Below are 23,198 nucleotides of genomic sequence, written 5' to 3'. Positions count from 1 at the left end.
GCCTTATTATCTGTATAACAAAATTTATTTGAAGTCGATATCTCTTCTGGTTCTTGAGCTATGGACGACGAAAAAAACGTCGCAAACGTACGGACGTACAAACGTACGTACACACGCACGCACAGACATCTTTCTAAAAATCTTTTATTTTGACTCTAGGGACCTTGAAACGTCGAGAAATGTCAAAATTTTCAATTTGACAAATCGGACCCATTACAATAACTTCCTATGGGAAGTTAAAAATAGCTTAATAAAACGTTACACATTCGAATATTGACGTTTTAGAAAAATCCCTATACTTCTCAGTACGTCCAAAAATGTGTTTGATTTCACTAAAGCATTGTTTGTGAAAATATCGATTCAACAAATGTTTTACCTACACGAGATGCTGAAAATTCCGTCAAATCATTATGTTCCCACCACAGTGTTTCACTGTATTCTTTGTGATTTTGAGTTAAACTCCTTGTTTTTTGACATTCTCACACACAATTTTCCATCAGATTTAAACAAATTGATCTTTGTTTATCCGACCACAAAACGTTATTCCAATAAGAATGGTGTAAGTGTTTGTTTGCAAGGGCAAGTCATTGTATAAGGTTTTTAAATTGGCGCTCCATGGCGGCCATTTTGTTTTGGTGACATTTGTCAAAACTTTTTTTATTATTCAGTTATTTATGCTAAATCATATTATCATGGCTAGTTACACGATTTAACACCACGTTGAAATGATAAAACTTTTTTATCAAAATGACTTCGTTAACGCAAACTTTGCACCCACTATGACTATTTTACGGTAGACGTAGACAGACGTAGACTCTTCAACGTTCGGTGGCCAAATTTAGGACGACCAGTTCATTTTACAATCAGCCAACACCCGTACATTCAAGGAACGCAAGATAAGCGGAGAATATCGTCGCGGTCCGTGAAAGGGTACATTAGAACTCCAGGCAGTCAAGAACTCGGCTTTTCGCAGACTTCATAGGGCCTTAGGACTACAATCGTGCAAGATCTAACCAGACCACGCCGGCCGCCGTTTTTTTTCTGACTGGGCTTGGAATAGTTTGGAAGAGGATTTGGTCCAAAAAATTATCATTAGTTATTAGGCGCATTTTTGGATGAATGGCTGTGCTAATAGGCAACATTTACCAGGTGATAAAGCATCCTCAAAAAGTTAACGTTTGGTGTGGATTTTCGGCCGGCGCGGCGTAATTGGTTCGTACTTTCGTACCGTCAACAGCGACTGCTACATAAAGATGATAACTAATTTCTTATGGCCCAAATTGAAACATATAAACATATAACCTTTACACATTTTAATTGCTAAAATGATAACTTTAGTAATCAAATTATTTAAGAGCACTGTTGTATAGCAAAGCATGGTCTAACTATTTAATGTGTATGACTCCCTACATATGAAAGCATTCCCAGATTCCAAAGGTTTTCTTAACATGAAATATTTATAACAAAACACAATAGCTAAGAGGGTTTTTGCTGCATTTCACGCAGAAATGTAAGAAATTGTTTTGAAACGTAGCTTTTTTTCCAAAAATAAAATATAGCTACGTTTCTTGTATTCATTTCTATTTATGCTTACAACGCTAAAAAATTCAAAAATCCAGAAAGTGAGAGAGGATTTGATAAGAAGAAATGTCGGGCTTTTTTGACGAAGTTTTTTCAAACTCTATTTTCGGAAGTCTATTATTACTATCGCTATCAGTCTGCTAACTCGTATTTTGATCTTAAAGGAGTCAACAATACTTAAAAATTTTAGAGAGAAAAATATTTGGTTCTTGAATTTAAGGATGCATAGATGCTTTTAAATACATTATTTATTTAAAAATTAAATAAAAACAAATTGAGGCAAACAAATAAGTTGGGAAAAAGCTTTTGTGTGGCACTCACAAATTACACATTTCAGAATCTCTTTTACTTCCAAGAGATTTAAAGCCTTTATATTAATAGATATAAAACGTTCATTATGTTTTTAAACTGGCCATTAGTTTAACGAAAATGCCAATTTTGATGTTTCTGGGACATTTATATTATTGAAATTCGTGTTTAAATCTCAGTTCTAGAGAATTGAAAGCAAATTCACTTCAAAATGTAGATTTATTTAATTTTTTTAGATCTTTTTTAGATCTTTAATTCAATAAAAAATCAATTTTGAAAAAAATAAAATGTACGAATAGGTCGCTAGATCTGGCTTATGTCTTCCTAAAAGTTAGTTTAAAATAAGTTTTTCTCAAAAATTTAAATGCCATTTTATCTTTAAAAAAAAACTAGATTAACTTCCTTTTTTTTTTGAAAATCAATAAAGCGTTTTTTTTTTAAATTAATTTTTAAATATACATTTTGTAATTTTTGTGTGCAGGTGTCAAATGCTTATAAAATTATTTTTACATGGTGACCCTTTCCAAGGATACCAAGTTTTGTTAAAAAAAAAAACAATATTTTAACAAATACCTATTAAACAATAAATATTAAATTAAATTGGGTTTCGCAACAGTCCGTTGTGAACCAGGGCCTAGTGACAACTCGCAACCATTCCTGTGTGCGAGTACTGTTGTCAGGAATGGAAGGGACCTACAATCTTAGGCCGAATCTGAATCCGAAAATTGTAGAAAGCACTTTTTCATGACAAGAATTACTCTTGAAGGATTTGTCAATTCCTCGCAAGGGGCAGTACCCGCGATTTTTTTTTTTTTAAATTAAGGTGGCACAGGCAGGGATTGAACCCAAGACCCTTGCATGACAGTGCAACGCACTGACCAACATGCCACGGGTGCTACTAAACAATAAATATTAAGACATTATTAAGAAAACTTAAGAGAAATAACGGTTTTATGAAGGGTACTCTTCTCGGTCAATACCGAAATATGTTTTTCTTGTAGAAAGAAGCCAAATTAAGGGAAACATTTAGAAAGTTTCGAAAAAATGAAAAAAACCGTTTTTGACATTTCTACCGTCGTAATGTCATGCTTAATTAAAAGCTAGAGTTTAAAATTATTTTGAGACGTAATTGAAGGCGAAGTTCAGGATTTAAAGGAAACTTATTATCAATGTGACGATCTCTTAGTCAAGGTTTCTTTTAGAACCTGAATATTTGCTCTTTTTCTTCAAAACAAATGTTATGAAAATAATTTAAAGCATTACTAAATTTTTTGGAAATTCTAAATTGAGTGAAACCAAAATTTAGTTGTTTTTGACAGAAAACCATTTTTTGGAAAATGTCGTTAAATTACTGACAAATATTTAGATAAAATCTTTATTTAAAAATGGCTCAGGTTACCCCCTCCCTAGATCGTCTATTGGTCAAAAATTAATGAAAAAAGGGCTGATATTTCCATTCATATTATGTACTTGGACCATTCCTCTGTTAAAGTTGTACTTTTGGCAAGCAAAGTTCCAAGGAAGTAGAATATAAACTTTGTTTTTATATATAAGAAATTAAAAACTCGAAACATAATGAGAGTCATATCCATTAACGCAATAGTTTTGAATTCAAGGGAGTTCCTAGGAAATTAAAACAAAATTATCTCCAGGTTGGGTCATGACCCTTACCATCCCCTCTGGATCCGCCATTGTAGTGAACACCTTAGGTCTACTACCACATATTCAGAGCTTAGGCCAGTAAAAAGAGGTAATTTAGAGGCTGGTTCTTCAGTTTAAAGGTCGTGAGTTAGGTTGACTTTCTGGCCACCTAATGAAATACAAGTTGCCAAGCAAAAACCAGAATCGAATACGGTCTTCGGAAGAATCAGTTGAAGACCTTGAGTGCTATAAAGCAAATATCATCGCCACCTAACAAATGCAATGGGATGGGCCAGGTAAAAAGAAAATGAAAAACTGCTAAATAAGTCTTGATCTAAAGGTGCATCAGCTGGCGCCCCATGACCATCCGCATCCAGGCCTTAGCCTTATATGTTCATATGCCCAAATAGATAAGAAGGACGATAACACTGAAAACATGCTGTTCCAGTGTCCTAGCCTCGATATTGAAAGTGTCCTGCTCGATTTCAATGCCAAGCTAGGAAGGTACGAAATCTTTGGTGGAATAATAGGGAAAACATCCTACCCAATACTTCCAATAACGAATTCAGGTTCATAGACTTTGCTACGGGGCGAAATGTCATGGCAGCTAATACGTGTTTTCCATTCTTTAATATTTATTAAGTAACTTCGAGTTCTCCAGATCAATCTAGCTTCAACCAAATTTTGTATTTTAGTAGTTCCATGTTCTTGGAATATTTTCTTATTTTTACATCTAAAAGTTGACGTTCGCTATATAAGGTACACCTTTTAAGGAACTTAAAACATCTGCAAATTTTACATACTTACACCATCTTTAATGTTCAATCACGCTTTTTCAAAGAAACAATTTTTATTTTTTTTTCATCTTCAACACTTTATTTATCTTCGTATTTTTTTTCATTTAATTTCTTCTTGTCATTATCATCTCATTAGGATAAAAAATAATATTCGATTAGTTACGTAGGTACTTAAAAATTAAAATGAAAAGTTTAAAAAATACCTATAAAAAGTGTCTGTCTGTACATATTAAACTTATAACAAGATTTAAGATTTAATTTGATTACACCTATTTTATGTTTTTCATTTCTTCTTTACATTAAATGTTCTGTAGTTGGGTATACATCGTTCGTGTACAATATAAACCCACATACAGAATCTATTCTAATTTAATAATGGAAAAATTTCACTATAGTCTTTTGTATACACTCTGGCAAAAAAGTATTGGTTCACTTTTATTTTTATAAAATCTACTTTTACCTCCTGTTAAATGATATCTTTTTCACACTGTACGATAAAACAAAATAAATGTTCACTAAATATTTTTTTTAAAAGTGTTAAATTTTAACAACAAGTGTAAATCTTTATCAATCGAATTGAAAAGACGAAAATATTGCACTGGGAAAGGAAGTTCATCCTTTTTTTTTAAAGACAGAAAAAAGGTTATCGTAGGGAAGACTTAAGTACAAGTACAAGAGTAAATTAAATAAAATATATTTTTAATAAAAGTGAACCAATACTTTTTGTGTGGAGTGTATTAAATTTGTTCGAGTATTAAGTGAGCCCACATACATTCTTCACATATGAAGCTACATAACTAAATCTATATAGAACTTTATTTTAAAATCCTTATATTCATTTCCACATTTGTGTTTCGGGTTTCTGCCATCACAGCAACCGGAACCGCACTAAATGGCGAACTCTCCATGGTCAGGCTCCAGACCACATGGACGTATGAACTCCTGTTCACGCTCATGTATCCATTTATTTGAAACTGCATGGATGGAATTAAAAAGGCAAAACACAGAAAAAAACACCGAGTTAAAAACATGGAAATATATGAAACAAAACCCACATCAATGTGGTTTTGCTTGGAAAATGCTGTATCGTCACGGGCAGCAGCGGCGACGCTAACTCACCCCATTTGGATCCGGTTAGCACTGGACATGCAGCATGCCTCGTCCTGAAATCTCCCTCTCCGGATTTATGCAAATTCCACCAAAACGCTGCTGTACCCTTCTTTGGCTGGAGTGCCTTGCGAAGTGCTGTGAAAACTGTGGCCCCACCTTGTTCTACATCGCTCATCTATACATATGGAAGGATTTAACATCAGAGCAAACATTAAAATGGTCTCACAGCATAACTATCATGCCACGACTTCGATCCGCATATGAATTAATATACTTACATAAAAGAGGACTGTTGCAATACGATTCCCGGTTCCCAGATTATGGAATGCCCGAGACTCTTCTTTTCGAGCGAAATCGAAATGAGGTTCATAATGACCACCGATACCATAGTTGACCACTTGGAGTTCTTCAGCAGAGGCCATATCCAACCTCGTCATATCAGCTGTACGTTGAACGATATTGCCAATCACAGGGTGTTCTTCAGTCTTGAGCCATGAGGATTTGCTTATTCTATAGTGAGCTGTTTCGAGCTCGCCAGTCTTTGCATTTTGAACGGTGGCACGACGGAAACGTGGTTTAGCCATTTTCTTAACCACCTCAATCTCAGAGTCATACATGACGTCATGGTATATCACAATCATAGGATCCTCATTGATTTCTTCCAGCTTGAATGGAGCCAAACGAAGGAATGGAATGCCATTGTTGACATAACGACAACGCAGCGATCTCAATTGACTTGGATGAGGTTTTAAGTCACCACGACATAACATCTCATAGACCTTTCGTTCGGAGAGGTCAAGTGAGTCTTGTTCTTCTTTTAATTCAATTGGCTGTTGAATTTTCATAATTAGACGAAGACATTTTATTTTTGGTTTAAAAATGTACTTACAAGATCAGAAATGGCAACTTCATCAGAACCATCATCGCGTTTAACTTTCTTTTTGACAGTTTTTTGGGCAATCTCTTCGAGTTCTTTTTCATAGAAGACTTTGTTGCCAGATGCACGTTCGTGGTCAGGAACTATTTCAAGCAGTTCATTGGTCATTGTGAGAGCACTTTCGAGATTACCTGAAATAGTTAAAAAAAAAATATGAAGTTAGACCAATTCCAAATAGAAAGTTCAACATTTTAAGCATATGTGAGCCAAAATAACAATGTCAAGATGTGTTTAAGCTTTCGTTAAGTATAGAATATTTCATTTAATGGCTTCAAATTGGGGCATTGTTATAATATTAGTTGAATGTGTGCTATTTACGATGACTTGTCGATTAAGTTTTGATATATACTCAGCCTTACTTTCTGTCCCAGCAACAAATAAATTATTAGAAAAAAAAACAATTTATTTTGATTATATACTATAAAAAATAAGAAACAGTGAACAGACCAAAATATTTGGTAATCAGAATTTCGGCATTATTTGCCCAATACTCAACAAAAGTGACCCTTTGAACTGCACGAACTTCAGAGGCATCAATCTGCTGAACGTAGGAATAAGATTCTTTTGCTTTATCATGTAAATGTCGTCAACAACCTGATAGTTCCCCATGTTGCTTCAGACCAGGAAAGTCCACCATAGAACAAATATTCACATTACGGCGAATTTTGGGAAAAAAAAAACTCAGGAACAATCGATACCCAACAGCTCTTTGTCGACATCACGACCGCGTATGACAGCATCTATAGTAAAGGTCTTTACAGAAAAATGTCTAGTTTTGGCATATCTTTCAAACTTGTCCGTTTTTGCGGAACAACTATTGGAAAAGTATTTATCAAGGTCAGGAGATATGTCATCGATGCTTTTGATGTCAAAAACCTGTTTTAGACAACGCGATGCACTGTCAACATCGTTCTGGAAAGAATTTTGCAAGACTCAACCGTCAACAGTAGAGGTTTAATCTTCTTAAATACGCCGATAGTATTGACATAATTTGAAGATCAAAGCGTGATGACAGGGAGCTTTGCGACCCAAGCGGAAAAGATGTTTTCAGTGGTCAATGAGGGCAAGACCAAGTATAAGTGTTCAACAAAAAAGAACATTTAAATCAGCGATAACTTTAAGGTAGTTAAGGATTTTGTCTACCGATGCACCGCTTTAAATTTAGACAACAACACCAGTACTGAAATCAACGGAGAATAACTCTTTCAAGTCGATGATTTGTACTTAGAAGGCAACTAAGCAGCAAAGTCTTCTCTTGAGCATCTGAACTTACCATCTATAAAACATTTACTATTCCGGTTTTTTATAATGGCGCTGAGGCTTGGACCTTTTCAAGGGAAGATAAGAACGTCTTAGGATGGGTTTGTTCCCGTCTGCTGTGCTGTGTGTGAGAGTGGAGGAGAAAATACAGAGTGTTTGGTGGAAGGTTTATGTATTTAAACACGATCATATCAAAAACTAATAAACGGTGTCGGGGGAGTGGTGTCATTGAAAAAAGTGATCGTGTGGAATTATCAGTCAAGATGTCAAACTATTCAAGTAAGAAGCGCGCGTTCGTCATCGAGACATTTTTCAAGGTTAACAATTGGTCATGGAAAGTTTTGTTTACACTTCGGTTTACGAGGAATAAGTGATGGGCCGGGTGTGAATTCAATTGGTTAGTCGGTGCAGAGGTTCCGTAGAACTTAGTCTCTCATGGAAAGTTTTGTTCACACTTCGTTTTACGAGGAATAAGTGATGGGCCGAGTGTGAATTCAATTCGTTCGTGGGTACAGAGGTTCCGTGCAACTAAGTCTCAATCGAGTAGATCTTCAAGGAATTCCGCAAATATTGAAGAGAGTTTACGTTAAAATCCACGATATTCGTTACAAAACCGGAGCCTTACTGAAACTTCCAAGAGTGATTATTCATAGAATTCAAATATCTGAAGAACTCGTACTTTGAATTCAAGTTTTCGCAGCGAAGAGGCTTATTTTCATTTAAACGGACATGTTACTAAACAAAACTGATATATCTGGGCTTCAAGAACCCATAACCCTCGACTAAAACACTAACAGCCACTGCATTGCCCCAGGGTAACAGTTTGGGATAATTGGGCCATTTTTTTCGAGAATGCTTAGGGCCAGGTAACAAATGTCAATTACCGACACATGATAACTGATATCTTTTTGTTGAACCTTATTACTCGTTTTGCGGACATTCCGTGACCACCGAGGTCCCCCGACTTAACCCTAATGGATTTTTTTTTGTATGGGAGAGACATCTTATTGCAGTGTGTAACGCTCAACAGTAGGTACCGTTTTGAAAAGTGCGTGCAACACGAAAATGTTGACATTTCTCGACTTTTCGAGTTCCCTATAGTCGAAATTCATTTGTTTTGAGAGTGATATCTGAGCAAACGTGTGTACGTACGTTCGTACGTCCGTAAATCCGTACTTTCCGTTTTTTTCGTCATCCATAGCTCAAGAACCAGAACAGATATCAACTTCAAAAAAATTTTGTTGTACAGATAATAATGCAGAAAGGGCTCTCAAGAAAATTGCGTCGGTAGTTTTTATATTTATTTATTTAATTCGTAAATCAAGTTACAAACTTTTTATAGACTACATTACTAACAATATAATATATATATGCAATGCATACATCTTTGATATTTAAATAATAAAAAAAAATAACTGTTACAATAGACTCAATACATTTTTCTTATTTACATTTCTATTTACATTAAAGTCAATAGCTGAGTCAAATTCGTTGAAATTTATACAAGCAATTTGTGATTGGATTATGTTTAGCGTAACTTGTACTATGGTAAGGAATATTTAAAAAATCGCCATCTCTGGGCGCAAGCTACAAGCTGGAGCGTAAATATTGAACATTGATAACAACATTGGACAATCAATATTAGAACTGAGGACACTATTAGCAAAAAGGACGGAATACAATTTTCTTCTTAAAACTAGAGGTTTTAAGTCTATAAGAGTACATCTAGTCTCATAACATGGAACATCTGAATTTTTATAGATTTTACACAAAGCAAACTTTGTACCTATTTAACTTCCAATAGGAAGTTATTGTAACCAGAAGAGATATCGACTTCAATTAAATTTTGTTATACAGCTAATAAGGGAGAAAGATGCAGAAAGGGCTCTCAAGAAAATTGCGTGGGTGGTTTTTTTACCATAGCAGTTTGAAAAAAAGGTGAACACTTTGGTTAACCCCAAATGTCTTATTTCACAGAAAATATTGTTTTCGATATATACATATATAAAAATCCAACAGTCCGTTTTTTCATAAAAAATAAAATCTACATAAAATAGTACGCAAATTTGGTAAAAATTGATACGAGTAGATATAGACAAACTTTTAAGCAAGACAAATCGACAGAAGTGATGGGAAGTTATCAGTGTGGGTCGCACCCCAGCCTCTTTTTTCTGAACCTTTTGAATACGATAAATCCTGGATTTGTGTGGGGATTCCATATAACGCCACAATATTCTAACCCCGGTCTAACAATAGATGAGTATAGTGTTTTTAGTGTACAAGGATCATTAAAAAGTTTTGCATTTCGAATTATGAAGCCCAACATTAAGTAAGTTTTGGAAATGACATGATCATGTATATGAAGTGAAAAACTAAAGTCTCTGCAAAGAATCAAAACCAAGTTTGTATTCAAAACACAAGGGATTTAAGATTTTTGAATAAGTAACAACACTACATTTACCGTTGTTAAAATAAAGCACATTTAATTTACAACTAAAAAGTACTTTATTTAGATCATTCTGGACATTTCAGCAAGACATCTTATACTGCTGAAGAGTTTAAGGTCATCAACATATAAAAGACATTTTGTGTGTAAAAGATATTGCGGTAGGTCGTTAGTTAAAATAATAAAAAGGAGCGGTCCAAGATGGCTACCTTGTGGAGCGCCGGAAAAGTTCATTATGTCTTTAGAAAACACATTACCAATTTTAAGTAACTTTGAATCCATTTAAGAACCACAGAGTGAAATCCAAACAATTCAAGTTTTCTTATTAGAATATTATGTTGAACACGATCAAATGCCTTTGAAAAATCGATATAGATAGTGTCAACTTGTAACCGATTTTCCATACAGTTAAGGCAGTAGCTTGTGCAAATTGATAAGTTAGTTGCTGTCAATTTGCCACTCATAAATCCGTGTTGGAATTCAGAAATATAGTTCCTAACTTAAGAATATAATTTGTTTTTCACTATTGCTTCAAATAACTTAGTTACTAACTGTGGCTTAGCAATAGGTCTATAGTTTTCGAAAGAGCTTTTAGATCCTGCTTTATGGAGTGGATTGATTATAGAAGACTTCCACGTGTCTAAGAAAATTCCTTGGCTTAAAGATGGGTTAAAAATGTAGCAAAGTGGATCAGCAAGGTTGTATCTACACTCCCTTAAAAGAATTGATGGGAAATTATCAGGTGCTACTGAGTAATTATTATCAATTGAGGATAAAGACGCTAGCATAAGTTTGATTGAAAAAATGAGGCAAAATTATCGAAAATTGTATCTATATCCTAAATTGAGACCCCCTTGTACGAAACGTTTAATGGAATCCCAATTTGAATTACTTTTAATTTTCGATTCCAGAAACCAAATGTACTGTTTATATGTAAACTTCCTTAAAAATTCGTATTTCCTGATTATTTGACAAAATTAATCATGAAAAGCAACTGAAATTTTACTTTTTTTATGCAGTTTGTTCATTACATTTTTTAATCTTAATAAACTTTTATAAAACCAAATCTATCAATTGTTATGGAATTGTTAGGGTTAAGGTCTTGGAAAGCTCTTATTCTATATAATCTATTATTTTTCGACCCACAAACATGATAACGCGCCTATTCACTCGTTGCTCATTGCTAAGACAGAGGAGCGAAATTTGCACTTCCTTCAAAAACTGCCGTATTCATCTGATCTTGACTTTATTAAATAAACTTATCCTATGTTTAAAAACATAGAATCCTTAATTTCAGCAATCAAGTAAGTAATCGTTGAATTATATCAAAAGGATGTAGGATTCATACCGGAACTAATTTACGAAATGGTTAAAAGTAAAAGTTGTAGTAACAAACTTAAAAGAAACTTGTTTTATCCCAATCCAATACCATTTTTTTGTATTTTTTTACCTATTCAGTTGGCTCAATAAATTGTTCAATTTAATTTTCAAAAACGAAAAAAAAACTAGTATTTGATTTTGGATGATCTTTTTCAAGTTCTTTTCTTAACATCTTATGGAAGAAGTAAGCTTCACCAGGTGGCACAATAGGTACCTTACAATATTTGGAAAAGATGTTAAAAGTATTTTCAAAAACGTTTGTGCGTATTCAGTTAAAGCGGATTGTATAAAAGTAAAATCTGCTGATTTGTATTTTAATAGACTAGTTTCAATCTAAATTCGAATGACAGCATTTTTGAATTCCTAAAAATTAAAAGGAAAACTTTCACTTCATTTGAATACTATTTTAATTTCTATTTGAGGAAAACATTTCAAATTTTCACAAATCAATTTTCTTTCAGAGAGAAAGGATAATTAAAAAATCAACATCATCTCTGATCAATATTGTTCCATGAAACCCGATACACTATATCAACTATCAACCCCACTAACTCCTCAATCTATCCTGTTCGTAAAACCAACAAACAAAAAAGAAATCACCAACAGAGGACTACGTTCGTTCGCTCGCATCACAGTAGGCAGGATATTCGTAGTTGTTGTCTATCTGCTAATTAAAATATCCCTGGAAAATACCTGCCAACAACATGCACATAACATAACTCTATGTCAGCACAAAAGATACTCAACAACACTAAACAACAAAAAGATACAAAAAAAGGAAATACAAAACAAAATAACGTTATTGCAATATCTAGGATAACAAAACATAGAAAAAAAAACAAAGTATAGTATATCCTAGTTGAATTATTGAGCTGGTCTTTTACTCCTGTGTGTTTTTGTGCATGTAAATAAAGGTAGATGTAGATAGATAGTATATCATGGGCTATATTCAATTATGTGTGCACCTTTCCCATTCCAAAGCACCGCATTGAGTTCAATTTTGAATTCACAAGCATTCCTGAATCCTGATCTGGCTTTCAAAATATTTTCTCTCTTTTATTTGTTACTTTCAATTATTAGGCTTCTGTATTTGTGTCTCGTGGTTTTATTGTCATTTCATCAATTTTTATCTAAAGTTCAAAGCAATGAGAACAATATTCACAAAGTTAAAAATTCGATTATTTAACGTTTAATGTTTGTCTATGTTTTTTTGTGTGAAAAGATTTAATGTTAAAAAGCGTTCTATGTTTTTTAACAATACTTTTAAAATTATAGGATTTGATGCTTAACAGTTTGTCTTGGATCAGCCTACAATAATAACTTGCGGAAATTACAAATTCGTTGTGCGATGTTTTCTATGTTTTTTGTTTATTTGTTGCCAACACTTTATAGAAAACCTATTTAAAGTTTTTGTATTAAAAGATGTTATTTATTCATTTATTTAAGTTCTATGTTTTTCTCACTTCATGTTATTCAATTTGTGTTGTGGTTCTATGTTTTCTCTTTTATATGTGTTTTTTGTTCTCATATCTTCAACTAATAGAATCTTTACAAAAAACATTGAGAAATTCCCAAACCAAACAATAAAAGCTGCTTAAGAGAGATGAATAAATGAAGGATTTAATGTTAAAGGGCGTTCTATGTTTATTATGCTTTACTTCATCCCTAAAGAAGCGATGCATAGCTAACAATAGTTTTTAAATTATACCATTTGATGCTTAATAATTTGCCTTCAATCAGCCTTTAATAATAAGTTGCGGAAATTACAAATTTCTATGTTTTTTGTTTACTTATTGTCAACTTAGGTAAAAACCTAGGTTTTGTTTTATAAGATTCATAAATTCAAATTCTATGTTTCTATATTTTTTCTTAATGTTTTATAATTTATTCAATAAAAATGAAATGTTAAAGCAAAACGGCACAGCTTATTTTTCGCCCTTATTGGTAGGGCTTTATTGTCCTTGTTCAAATGCATCAGGTTGGTACAGACTACAGAATGAGCAGGTAAAGCTACATAGGGTTTAAAAAGGAAGAATTCAAAATATTTTTTTAATCGGAAGAACGAGGCTTACGGCTGCTCCATCAATTGTAAAACATTAATTCATGCTTCCATCATGTAAAGTTGTAACACTTGCCACATACTCAACTTTGTATTTCCTATACCGTCCTTGTCAACTACGAGCTTCGAACGAAGGACGACTAGAACGAGAACGATGGGAGTATAGGCACAGGTAGGTTCAAGCATAATGGGGTGACATTTACATAAATGAATTGTTATATATATGTTGAGAAATTTACCTGGAGCTGATGTTATATAGTAAGCATCGTATGAGATAAAAGTGATAATAGTATACCCTTCCCCCTTACGTATGCCTATATATGTATAGTACATTCTGCATTATTGAAATATACTGTACATTATGTATAATGTTCAACATGTCCCTATTAAATTGCATCGTACTGAATGTAGGTATATTGTATACAGGACGTGGATGGAATAACAATATATAGTCATCACCTTGGTGATGAATATGATGCTTAAAAAAGGGAAATGAGTAAAGTATCTACTGGTAAGGACTCCGACACCATTTGCAAGTTTTTTCTTACATATTTTATCATCATTTCGAATATGTATGTAAAATATGCAATAAAAAAAAACGAAGGATTGAGGTTGTGTTCGTCCAGTCAATGAGCTGCATAACCCAGAATCAACTTAGTACGACGACCTCAAAAAGTCCTTTTACACATGGTATTAACTTTTTAAGGACCCTTATATCGAATTATATAGTCTAAGGATATTTTAAGAACACGGATTTACTTTAAATGCAGAAGGCATAATAAAATAGAGAATATTGTTTTAGAATCTTTTCTAATATAATAAATGAGGAAGTCATCTTGTTTGTTTGCTTGTTTGTCCGTCCTTCACGTCGCAACGGAGTTATATTATGGCATACATTTTTGCGTCTAGGCAGTAACGAGTCTAGAGATTGGTTAAATCTGCTTTTTACAGCTGTAAAATGTCTCATTCACAGCTCATTTGATCAGATCCGCTGGTAACGCTTGTAATTTAGTATTCAATATATTCCATTTTTGGACATTAATTAGTTACATATCGTTAGGTGCTGGCTGCTTTTAGACTTATTATCGTTGGCTATCATTAGCTGTTTCCTATAACGACATGAGCGGTTAGAAACTTATACCGGGAGCTTTGTGATACATAAGGAAGATTTTTGTAATTTAGTACATAGTTATTCTGAATATTTCAAGTGTTTACCCTTATTTATACTATTTTTCTGTCAAATAACGATTCTAGCACCAAAAACAAAGTTATTTTGAAAATAAATTCAAGTATATTTGATGAAATAGAAGAAATTGTGAGGGATTAATTGTCAATAGACAAGTCAATGACTCAGAACAAAACACTTCATACTCAGTAGAGTTTCTTAACTCATTTAAGCTGTCCTGTAATGTGCACTCACGTAATAAGCAACAATTTTTATAAGGCTTTAATAAAGATTGAAAACAATGCTATTCCGGAATTAAGATGTCCTTCGAGATCGAAACATTTAAGAAATTGTGGAAATTGGGACGATGTTATTATTCCTCGAATCGTAATAACTCTTTCAGATTTACCAATTTACTTCAAAAGGCTTTGATTACCCATTAAAGTAAATTTCGCTATTTACTTTTTCTTTTGATCCGCTAGCTTGTAAATAAAGGTTGTTTCAAAATGTATACAAGATTCAAAATTGCTACCGTTCGTATAAGACAAAAGTCTTGAAATGACTATACCCTAATCTATCTAATCCTCTAATTGTCAATCGATTGCACTTACGGCCCTTCGTTCTTGTTCTAAGGAAACATGGGTTTATTATTAAGTCAACAATTATCTCGAAGAATGAAAGAGTTTAAGAAACGATAGTACGGCTGCCACAGCAAGAGGTCAATTTTGGTAACCTAATATTTAGTTTATTAAGCAAACAGTGTACCAACAATAAGCAACAGAAGATAGGATCAAGTCTGAAACACACATATAAAAGATGGTGTGCCGAAGGGCTCTTACCTGTCTCCAAAACACTTTTTCATTTTTATTAATGATCTTTTTGCCTTATTTCACAAGTGACACTTACTCTCTAGCTCTTTGTAATGTTCATCATGATACGCAATGTAGCCAAAAATTCCGAAAAATGTTTGATTCATCTAAGTTGAATCAAGAACTTCTTATCACCCTTTGAATGGGCTTTGATCTATAAAACGTTTAATCAAAAGCTTGAACATAACCTCGATCTCTAGCCTGGTGTTTTTGTAACATTCTTAACTTTCTTTGACAGCGTTCAAAGGAGAGCATTTAAAATCGTTGGTGTCATAAATACAGTTGATTAATTTTTGCCAGTATTTTAATGGACTTTGCTCTAGGGAAATATATACTTGCATTCAAGCTAAACTGCAGAAGTACCGTGAAGTAAGGAGATTCGTTTTAAAGCCGTACAGGTCGAATGTGTTATACTCTACCACACTCTGTCTTTCTTTGCCATTGCAGTATTTTTAAATTCATTGACAGTTTTCTTCAAACCCTGTCTTCAATTCCAAATGTCCGGATTGTCTCTTTGACATAAAATTTTAGCAAATATAAAACAATAATATTCAAATAGACGATTTTTGACTTCGTAGCTAAATACATTGACGCTATTAACTGTCCAAAATTGAAACTAGACAGAGAATATGTACACCAACGCTGTCATTTATCAAATTATCAATATATTCATTAGTCAAATATTAAACTTTCCATAGAAAGTTATTGCAATCGTGTTTTCCACACCTCAACATCCACAAAGAAACTTGGAGTTCTCCAGATGAATATAGCGTCAACCATATTGACCATATTGCGATCGACCCCAGACACGCTTTCAGCATCATGCATGTCCGAACTTTCCAAAGAGCTAACATCGACTAGGACCACTACCTCGTTGTAGCCAAGGTAGCACTTCGGTTTTCCAGACCCAAGGCAAAACAGGGAGGTGCTGCGAGAAGGTACAACTTTGAACGGCTACAATCGCCAGCGACCGCCAAATACTTTTCCGACCGAGTTACAAGTAACCTCTCTCGAAGTTCTCTGCCGCCAACACAGTGTATCGAAAATCAGCGGCAAAATTGCAGGCACGCAAAGCGGCGCTGCATAAAAGGACGAGAGCTGCTCATGAGCTCTATGAGCAGAAGAGGCTAGAGCAACACCGGCTTCTCAGAAGGAAAAAGAGATGGCATGAGAAGCGTGCGGTCGATGATGTTGAGAGGTTTAAAAGAGGGAATAAAGTTTGAAAGATTTATAAACAGGTGAAACGAAATTCACAGGTACATAAACCTAGAACCGAAGGCTGCAGAGACGAAAGTGGAAACATGATAGTGGAACCGCAGACAATGCTAGGATATGGAAGGACCCTTCTGGTAACTATATAACGTCGACAACGAACCAAATTCCACTGCCAGGCAGGATGATGATCCATTCAACATAGTCGACGAAAACCAACAATCCCATCCTCCCTACTTAGCAGAAGTAAAGATTGGCATATCTATGCTGAAGTCTAATAAAGCCGTTGGAGCAGAGGAGACCCTCTAAACTCCACCTACTAGAGAGGAATCGGTCTACTTAACATCGCCTATAAAATCTTCTCTGCTGTAATATGTGAACGTCTAAAGCCTATCGTTAACAACCTGATAGGTTCTTATCAGTGTGGTTTTTGACCAGGAAAGTGCACAGTCGATTAAATATTCACAATACGGCAGATCCTGGAAAAAACCAAAGAACGACAATTCGACACCCACCATCTTTTCATCGATTTCAAGGCCGCATATGACAGCATCTACAGGGACGAGCTGTATAAAGCCATGTCTAGTTATGGAATCCCTGCCAAACTCTTCTGTTTGTGCAAGATGACCATATAGCATTCACGCTGCTCCATAAATTTTGGAAACAACTTAACAGAACCTTTCGATGTCAAAAAAGATTTGAGACAAGGTGATGCGCTGTCACGTGATTTTTTTAACATCGTATTTGAAAGAATATTACAGAGCTCACACGTCAACACTAGCGGCACTATATTTTAAAAGTCTCTCCTAGGATATGCTGATGATATTGACATAATCGGAAGAACTCAGCGTAATGTCAATGGGGCTTTTGTGAGTATTGAGGCAGAGGCGGCAAAAATGGGTTTAACGGTTAATGAGGGCAAAACAAAGTAGATGCTGTCGCCAAGAAAGGAAATACAAAACCGACTTCATGTTCACAACTTCACCATCGACAGCAAAGACTTCGTCTACCTAGACTGCGCTGTAAACGCAGAAAACAACACCAGCGCTTAGATCAAACGAAGAATAACTCTTGCTAACCTCTGTTTCTTGGGGCTAAGAAAGCAATTGGGTGGTAAAGTGCTCTCTCGGGGACATAAGTGTCGCTCTATACCTAAGACCCTTTTCATCACCGTTCATAAAAAACAAACACCTAAAAAAAACATTGCTCGTAGTTGGTACGAATTGATTTTCGACTTAAATATCTTTTCAAATATTTAAGGTTTAGACTTTAAATTAATTTTATTTTATAATTTTTTTTACAGTCAGTTTTTTAATAAAAAATTAAAATCTACAAAAAATTTATATAAGAAATAAAAAGATTTAAGAAATGCTATTAAAATTGTTAAAAATTGATTTTCCAATAAAAATCTCATTAAGAAAAACAGATTTGGAAATAAAACTATTTCATTTTATGCAAAACATTGTTGTTAATTTTCAAATTTTCAAGAATAATTTAACCTGCACAGTTTTTTACAAAACACGCAAACCTACAATAGGAAGTTATCAGGTGGGTTGCATCCCAGCCTTTTTTTCTTGTATATTCTTGTATTCTTTTGATGGCTCATTATCTTATAGTTACATTTTGTAAAGCTATTTCCCTGTTGAATTGCATATTAATGAATTATTTTTTGTTGATTGGATATGCTGGAAAATTAAAAGCCCCCAAAAATACCGCCTACAAATAGCACGTGCTGTCCTGTCATACATTTAAACATTTAAAGCTAATAGAATTTCTTCCTCCATTTCAAAAAAAAGAAAAAGTTCTTAAGCACAATAAGTTTTCTAATTTTCGGTTTTTTAAGTTTCAAATGACATTTTAAATGCTCTTAATTTATGTACCCCTACTTGTAAAAATACATATTAAATTTATTTGAAAGGTAGGCCCTGAAATACCCTCAGGCCTTCTTCTAAAAAACACCACATTTATAAATGCTTTAGTTGTTGATATCTACAATGGTACATATACAACGGCATAGCATCCTTTTCATTCATCCATCCATTTCACGACAGGCTGAAGGACCATCAGGATATTACTATCAAGCTATGCCGCATATCCTTCTTTTGTATTGTACTATATTGACATGTTTTGTGGTGTAAATAGTTGGCTTCGATGGATTAATTAGGTTTTTGTTATTGTTGGGATAATTGTGTGTCGGCCATGTTGATTAGAAAAGGGTTGGACTATTATCTATTCCAAATGGAATAAAAAAAGCAATTAAATAGTTTAATGGGAGAATAACATTTTGGGTAATTATGCAAACCCAAACAATAAAACTTTTGTCTCTAAGTTCTGACTCATTTAAAGTTAGTTAACTTCAAAAAATAATTCAACTTTCTGTAAAAAATTGAATTTAAATTTGAAAAATATTTATCATTAAAGAGTCAAGTCAAAAGCTTTAAAGTGATAAAATCTCAGCCAAATAAAAATCACTCTCTTATCTTACAACCATATTAACAGCATTTGATTAGCTGCCGCTTTTGAAATTGTCATTTTTTGACATTTGAAAAATTCGCTACATTTTGCAGTCAAAGTTCCAAAAACTGCGCAACAAGCCTCTTATTTTGGAAGCTTGACAGTCACTCTTTTTTCCACTAATTAGGGAAGCATTCAGAGACTCATGCTGTCCCTATGGTCCGTTGGAGCAATTCAATCGATGTACATAATGTTGCTTGTAAAAATTCTGCGGAAATGCCTTGAAGTCCTAACATTTTGTTGTTCTCCAGTGCTTTGATCGCTGTACAATCTTCACTAATTAATGCGATAAGTAATCCAGTTGATTATGCGCCACATGAAAATGGCAGCCGTTTGATAGATGCAACTTTAAAAACATGGCCGCTATCAACTGTCAAATTCTGGAAGTAATTTTCGTAGGATGTTTTATATACCTACTTCTACTCACTATAATCAATAAATAGAACATGTTCCTTTGCAAGTGGTACGGAGTGTTTATATTGAATGTAACCTTTTAACCCACTAGGGGTATCGAACATCTGGTTCCTATACCTACTTATGTTCTTTTACATATATAAATCCCTCGCCCCAAAAAACATCATCAAAGAGAAAGCAAAAAGTAATTAAATTACTCAGAAAAACTACAAGACTTCCTATGGACCTATATATGTACATATATAAATTACCTTCAACCCTGAACTCTGTTTATGGCGTATCCTTCCCCGATCCCTGCGAAAAAGTTAATACATTTGTTGTAAGTTCGTTAGAACAATTCAGCTTAGATATACAACAATAGAAGATGCAAAAAAAAACTACCATAGGAGACTCTTTCTGTATGAAACATTATTTCCCCAATACCTTTAAAATTTATCTGGCACAGAGGGATGTAAATTTTACAACGTACAGTACATAAGTTGTATAGGAAAAGCTTTTATGTTTCTAAGGGTATTATAAAATAATTATGTTTCCATTTTTTGTTTTTGGTTTAAATCAACAATTTTGTTTTGTCCGTTGCCCACATTACATACCTCTAATGTCAAAACTAATGAACAAATAGCTTTTGTTAGAAAATTAATATTCAAGCTCATAAACAATAATTTATGCGTTGATCTTTGAACTTGAACACAAACACAATCAAGGCTAGAAAACAAAACAAAATGGGGGCACAAATATTCAGAAAATCCAATAAGGATATTAAAGACTCACGTCTTCATCCTTCTGGAGTTTGGGTGGGAGTGGGAGTCAAGGAGAGATGAGGTGAGTGTCTTATTTTATGCCTCCATGTAATAAATCCTAAATATTATGCCTGGATGTGACGACACCAAGGATATCGGTATTAAGGTTCACAGGTAGAAGGATATAAATTGTGTTTCCTTAAATACGAGTAATGTTTTGTTAAGAAACTTCATCTGGATAAGGATATGAACGAGATTCTATATAATTCAATTTTAATAAAAATATAATTTCAGCAAATATTAACAACTAAAGATATTTCATACTTTCCCGAAAGCTCAAAACTTGTGGCTGTCGTGATAAGAGATCCAAACCGATGATGTAGGTATGTTTCCTCTAAAACACTAATCCTTCGAGGTTTCCTTAAAGTTTTGATGGTTTTAAAGTTTTATAGTATCACATCTTATTGAGGATTAAAAAGCACAAAGATTTAAGGGGTACAAATTCATTGCGTTGTTTTTTTTTCTCTCTTGATGTATTTTCTCAACAAAAAAAAATTAAAAGAAATTAAAGTCCTTTGACTTTTATGATGCGGGGGTTTGATATTACTACTTTATACTTACTTAGCATAAAAGGTGAACTTTTCTTTTAAAAACTTTTGTTTTAGGAAATACAAAATATAAATGTAGGTTGTAGGCAGACATCATGTTCTTATATTTTGAAGAATAGAAATTTGTATGTAGTTGTTACAATGAACTATAAAGTTCAGAATCAGGTATGCTTTGGTTTTTAAAGCGAAAATAAAAAATAAATCTTACTTATATTAAGGAGAAATTTCAATTTAAACAATTGAAAAGGCCTCTTAACTGAATGCACATTAATAAAAGAACATCTTTATAATTCTTGCACAGAGGTTTTTTTTTTATAAGATGTATCTTTAACGGGGTTTACCGGAATTACGATTAATTTAATACTTTAATTTAATATCACGTTTAACGTCATCGTTAGGGCTCGCATGGAAAATAATTATAATTTTGTTTTGGTTATTATTTTGTTTGCTTCGGTTAAGTGGAAAAATTTAAAAAGTAAAAAAATACTCCAATATTGTAGTTAAAACTTTATGGCAGCAAATGATTGAATCCCTTTGAGTTATTCCTAAAGAATCAAATAAGGAATAAAAATAGATGTGGTCATTCCTGAATTTTAAACTTACATTTTTGCCATTAAAGATAGTTAACAAAGTGAACATAACTTAGGACATTTTTTTTATTTGATTTAAATATCGTTATTGCTTAGCAACAGTAAGATTTAAGATATTCAGATTTTGTTTAATTACTTAATTTATCATTAGCTGGGACTACGGTCCTGTGTGAACTAGGGCCTCACCCAACAAACTTCTCCATCTAGCTCGGTCGCTAGCTATATGTCTCTAGTTTTACGCTCCAATTTTTGGAGGTCGCTTTCAACTCTACTGTGCTGTCCTCTGGGTGTGAATTCGAAGACTTTCCGGGCCCGGGCATTAGTTTCCATGCGCTCTACGTGACCCAGCCATCTTAGTCGTTGGACTTTTACCCTTCTGGCTAAGTCTACGTCGCTGTACAGCCCATACAGTTCGTCATTTTATCTTCTCCTCCACTCCCTTTCGATGCATACGGGACCGTAGATCACACGAAGAACTTTTCTCTCGAAACGACCCAAAGTGCCTTCATTCGCTTTTGTCATAGTCCATGCTTCTGCACTGTATAGCAGGACGGGGATGATAAGGGTCTTATATAGCGACACTTTGGTCCCTCGAGAGAGACTTTACCACTCAATTACTTTCTTAGTCCAAAGAAAAAGCGGTTAGCAAGAGTTATTCTGCTTTTGATCTCAGCGCTGGTGTTGTTTTCTGCGTTTACAGCGGAGCCTAGGTAGACGAAGTCCTTGACTACCTCAAAGTTACGTCTGTCGATGGTGACGTTTTGAACAAGACGTCGGTGTTGTATGTCCTTTCTTGACGACAGCCTTTATTAATCGTTAAACCCATTTTTGCCGCCTCTGCCTCAATACTCACAAAAGCCCCATTGACATCACGCTGAGTTCTTCCGATTATGTCAATACCATCAGCATATGCTAGTAATTGGACAGACTTTTGAAAGATAGTGCCTCTAGTGTTGACGTGTGAGCACATGACAGCGCATTACTATGTCTAAAACCTTTTTTGACATCGAAAGGTTCTGTTAAGTTGTTTCCAACCTTTATGGAGCAGCGTGAATTCTAAATGGTCATCCTTCACAAACGAACAAGTTTGGCAGGGATGCCAAAACTCGACACAGCACGTCCCTGTAGATGCTGTCATATGCGGCCTTGAAATCCATAAAAAGATGGTGATTGTCGATTTGGCGTTGTTTGTTTTTTTCCAGGATCTGCCGTATTGTGAATATTTAATCGATTGTGGACTTTCCTGGTCAAAAACCACACTGATAAGGACCTATCAGGTTGTTGACGATGGGCTTTAGACGTTTACATATTTCGGCAGAGAAGATTTTAAAGGCGATGTGAAGTAGACTGATTTCTCTATAGTTGGTGCAGTTTAGAGGGTCTTCATTTTTGCAGGATCGGTTAAATAATACTGAGGTTCCATTCATCGGGCATGCTTTCTTATACTTCGAAGTATAGTGTTCCAAAGCTTAACCGAATTTAAATATGATTAAAGAAGGATAATTAGCTGATGAGATTTGCTTGAGGTCACCCTTCTTACTCTGTCAAAACAATATTGTGGTTGGT

General features: G+C 34.2%; 1 protein-coding gene across 1 annotated transcript in view; it reads right to left on the bottom strand.

Moving 5' to 3' along the window:
* Nucleotides 1-4,415: 4,415 nt before the first annotated feature.
* Nucleotides 4,416-23,198, bottom strand: part of LOC129940241 (prolyl 4-hydroxylase subunit alpha-1-like) — a 95,138-nt gene continuing 76,355 nt past the window's right edge. Inside the window, exons 6-9 of the mRNA XM_056048504.1 lie at nucleotides 6,328-6,506; nucleotides 5,717-6,268; nucleotides 5,448-5,613; nucleotides 4,416-5,302 (exon numbers count right to left, since the gene is read on the bottom strand). Of these exons, the coding sequence (XP_055904479.1) occupies nucleotides 5,217-5,302; nucleotides 5,448-5,613; nucleotides 5,717-6,268; nucleotides 6,328-6,506 (983 nt within the window). The 3' untranslated portion in view covers nucleotides 4,416-5,216. The remainder of the gene's footprint in view (nucleotides 5,303-5,447; nucleotides 5,614-5,716; nucleotides 6,269-6,327; nucleotides 6,507-23,198) is intronic.

This window comes from Eupeodes corollae, chromosome 1, assembly GCF_945859685.1.
Source record: "Eupeodes corollae chromosome 1, idEupCoro1.1, whole genome shotgun sequence".
Taxonomy (NCBI): domain Eukaryota; kingdom Metazoa; phylum Arthropoda; class Insecta; order Diptera; family Syrphidae; genus Eupeodes; species Eupeodes corollae.
This window is presented reverse-complemented; position numbering and strand designations above follow the sequence as displayed.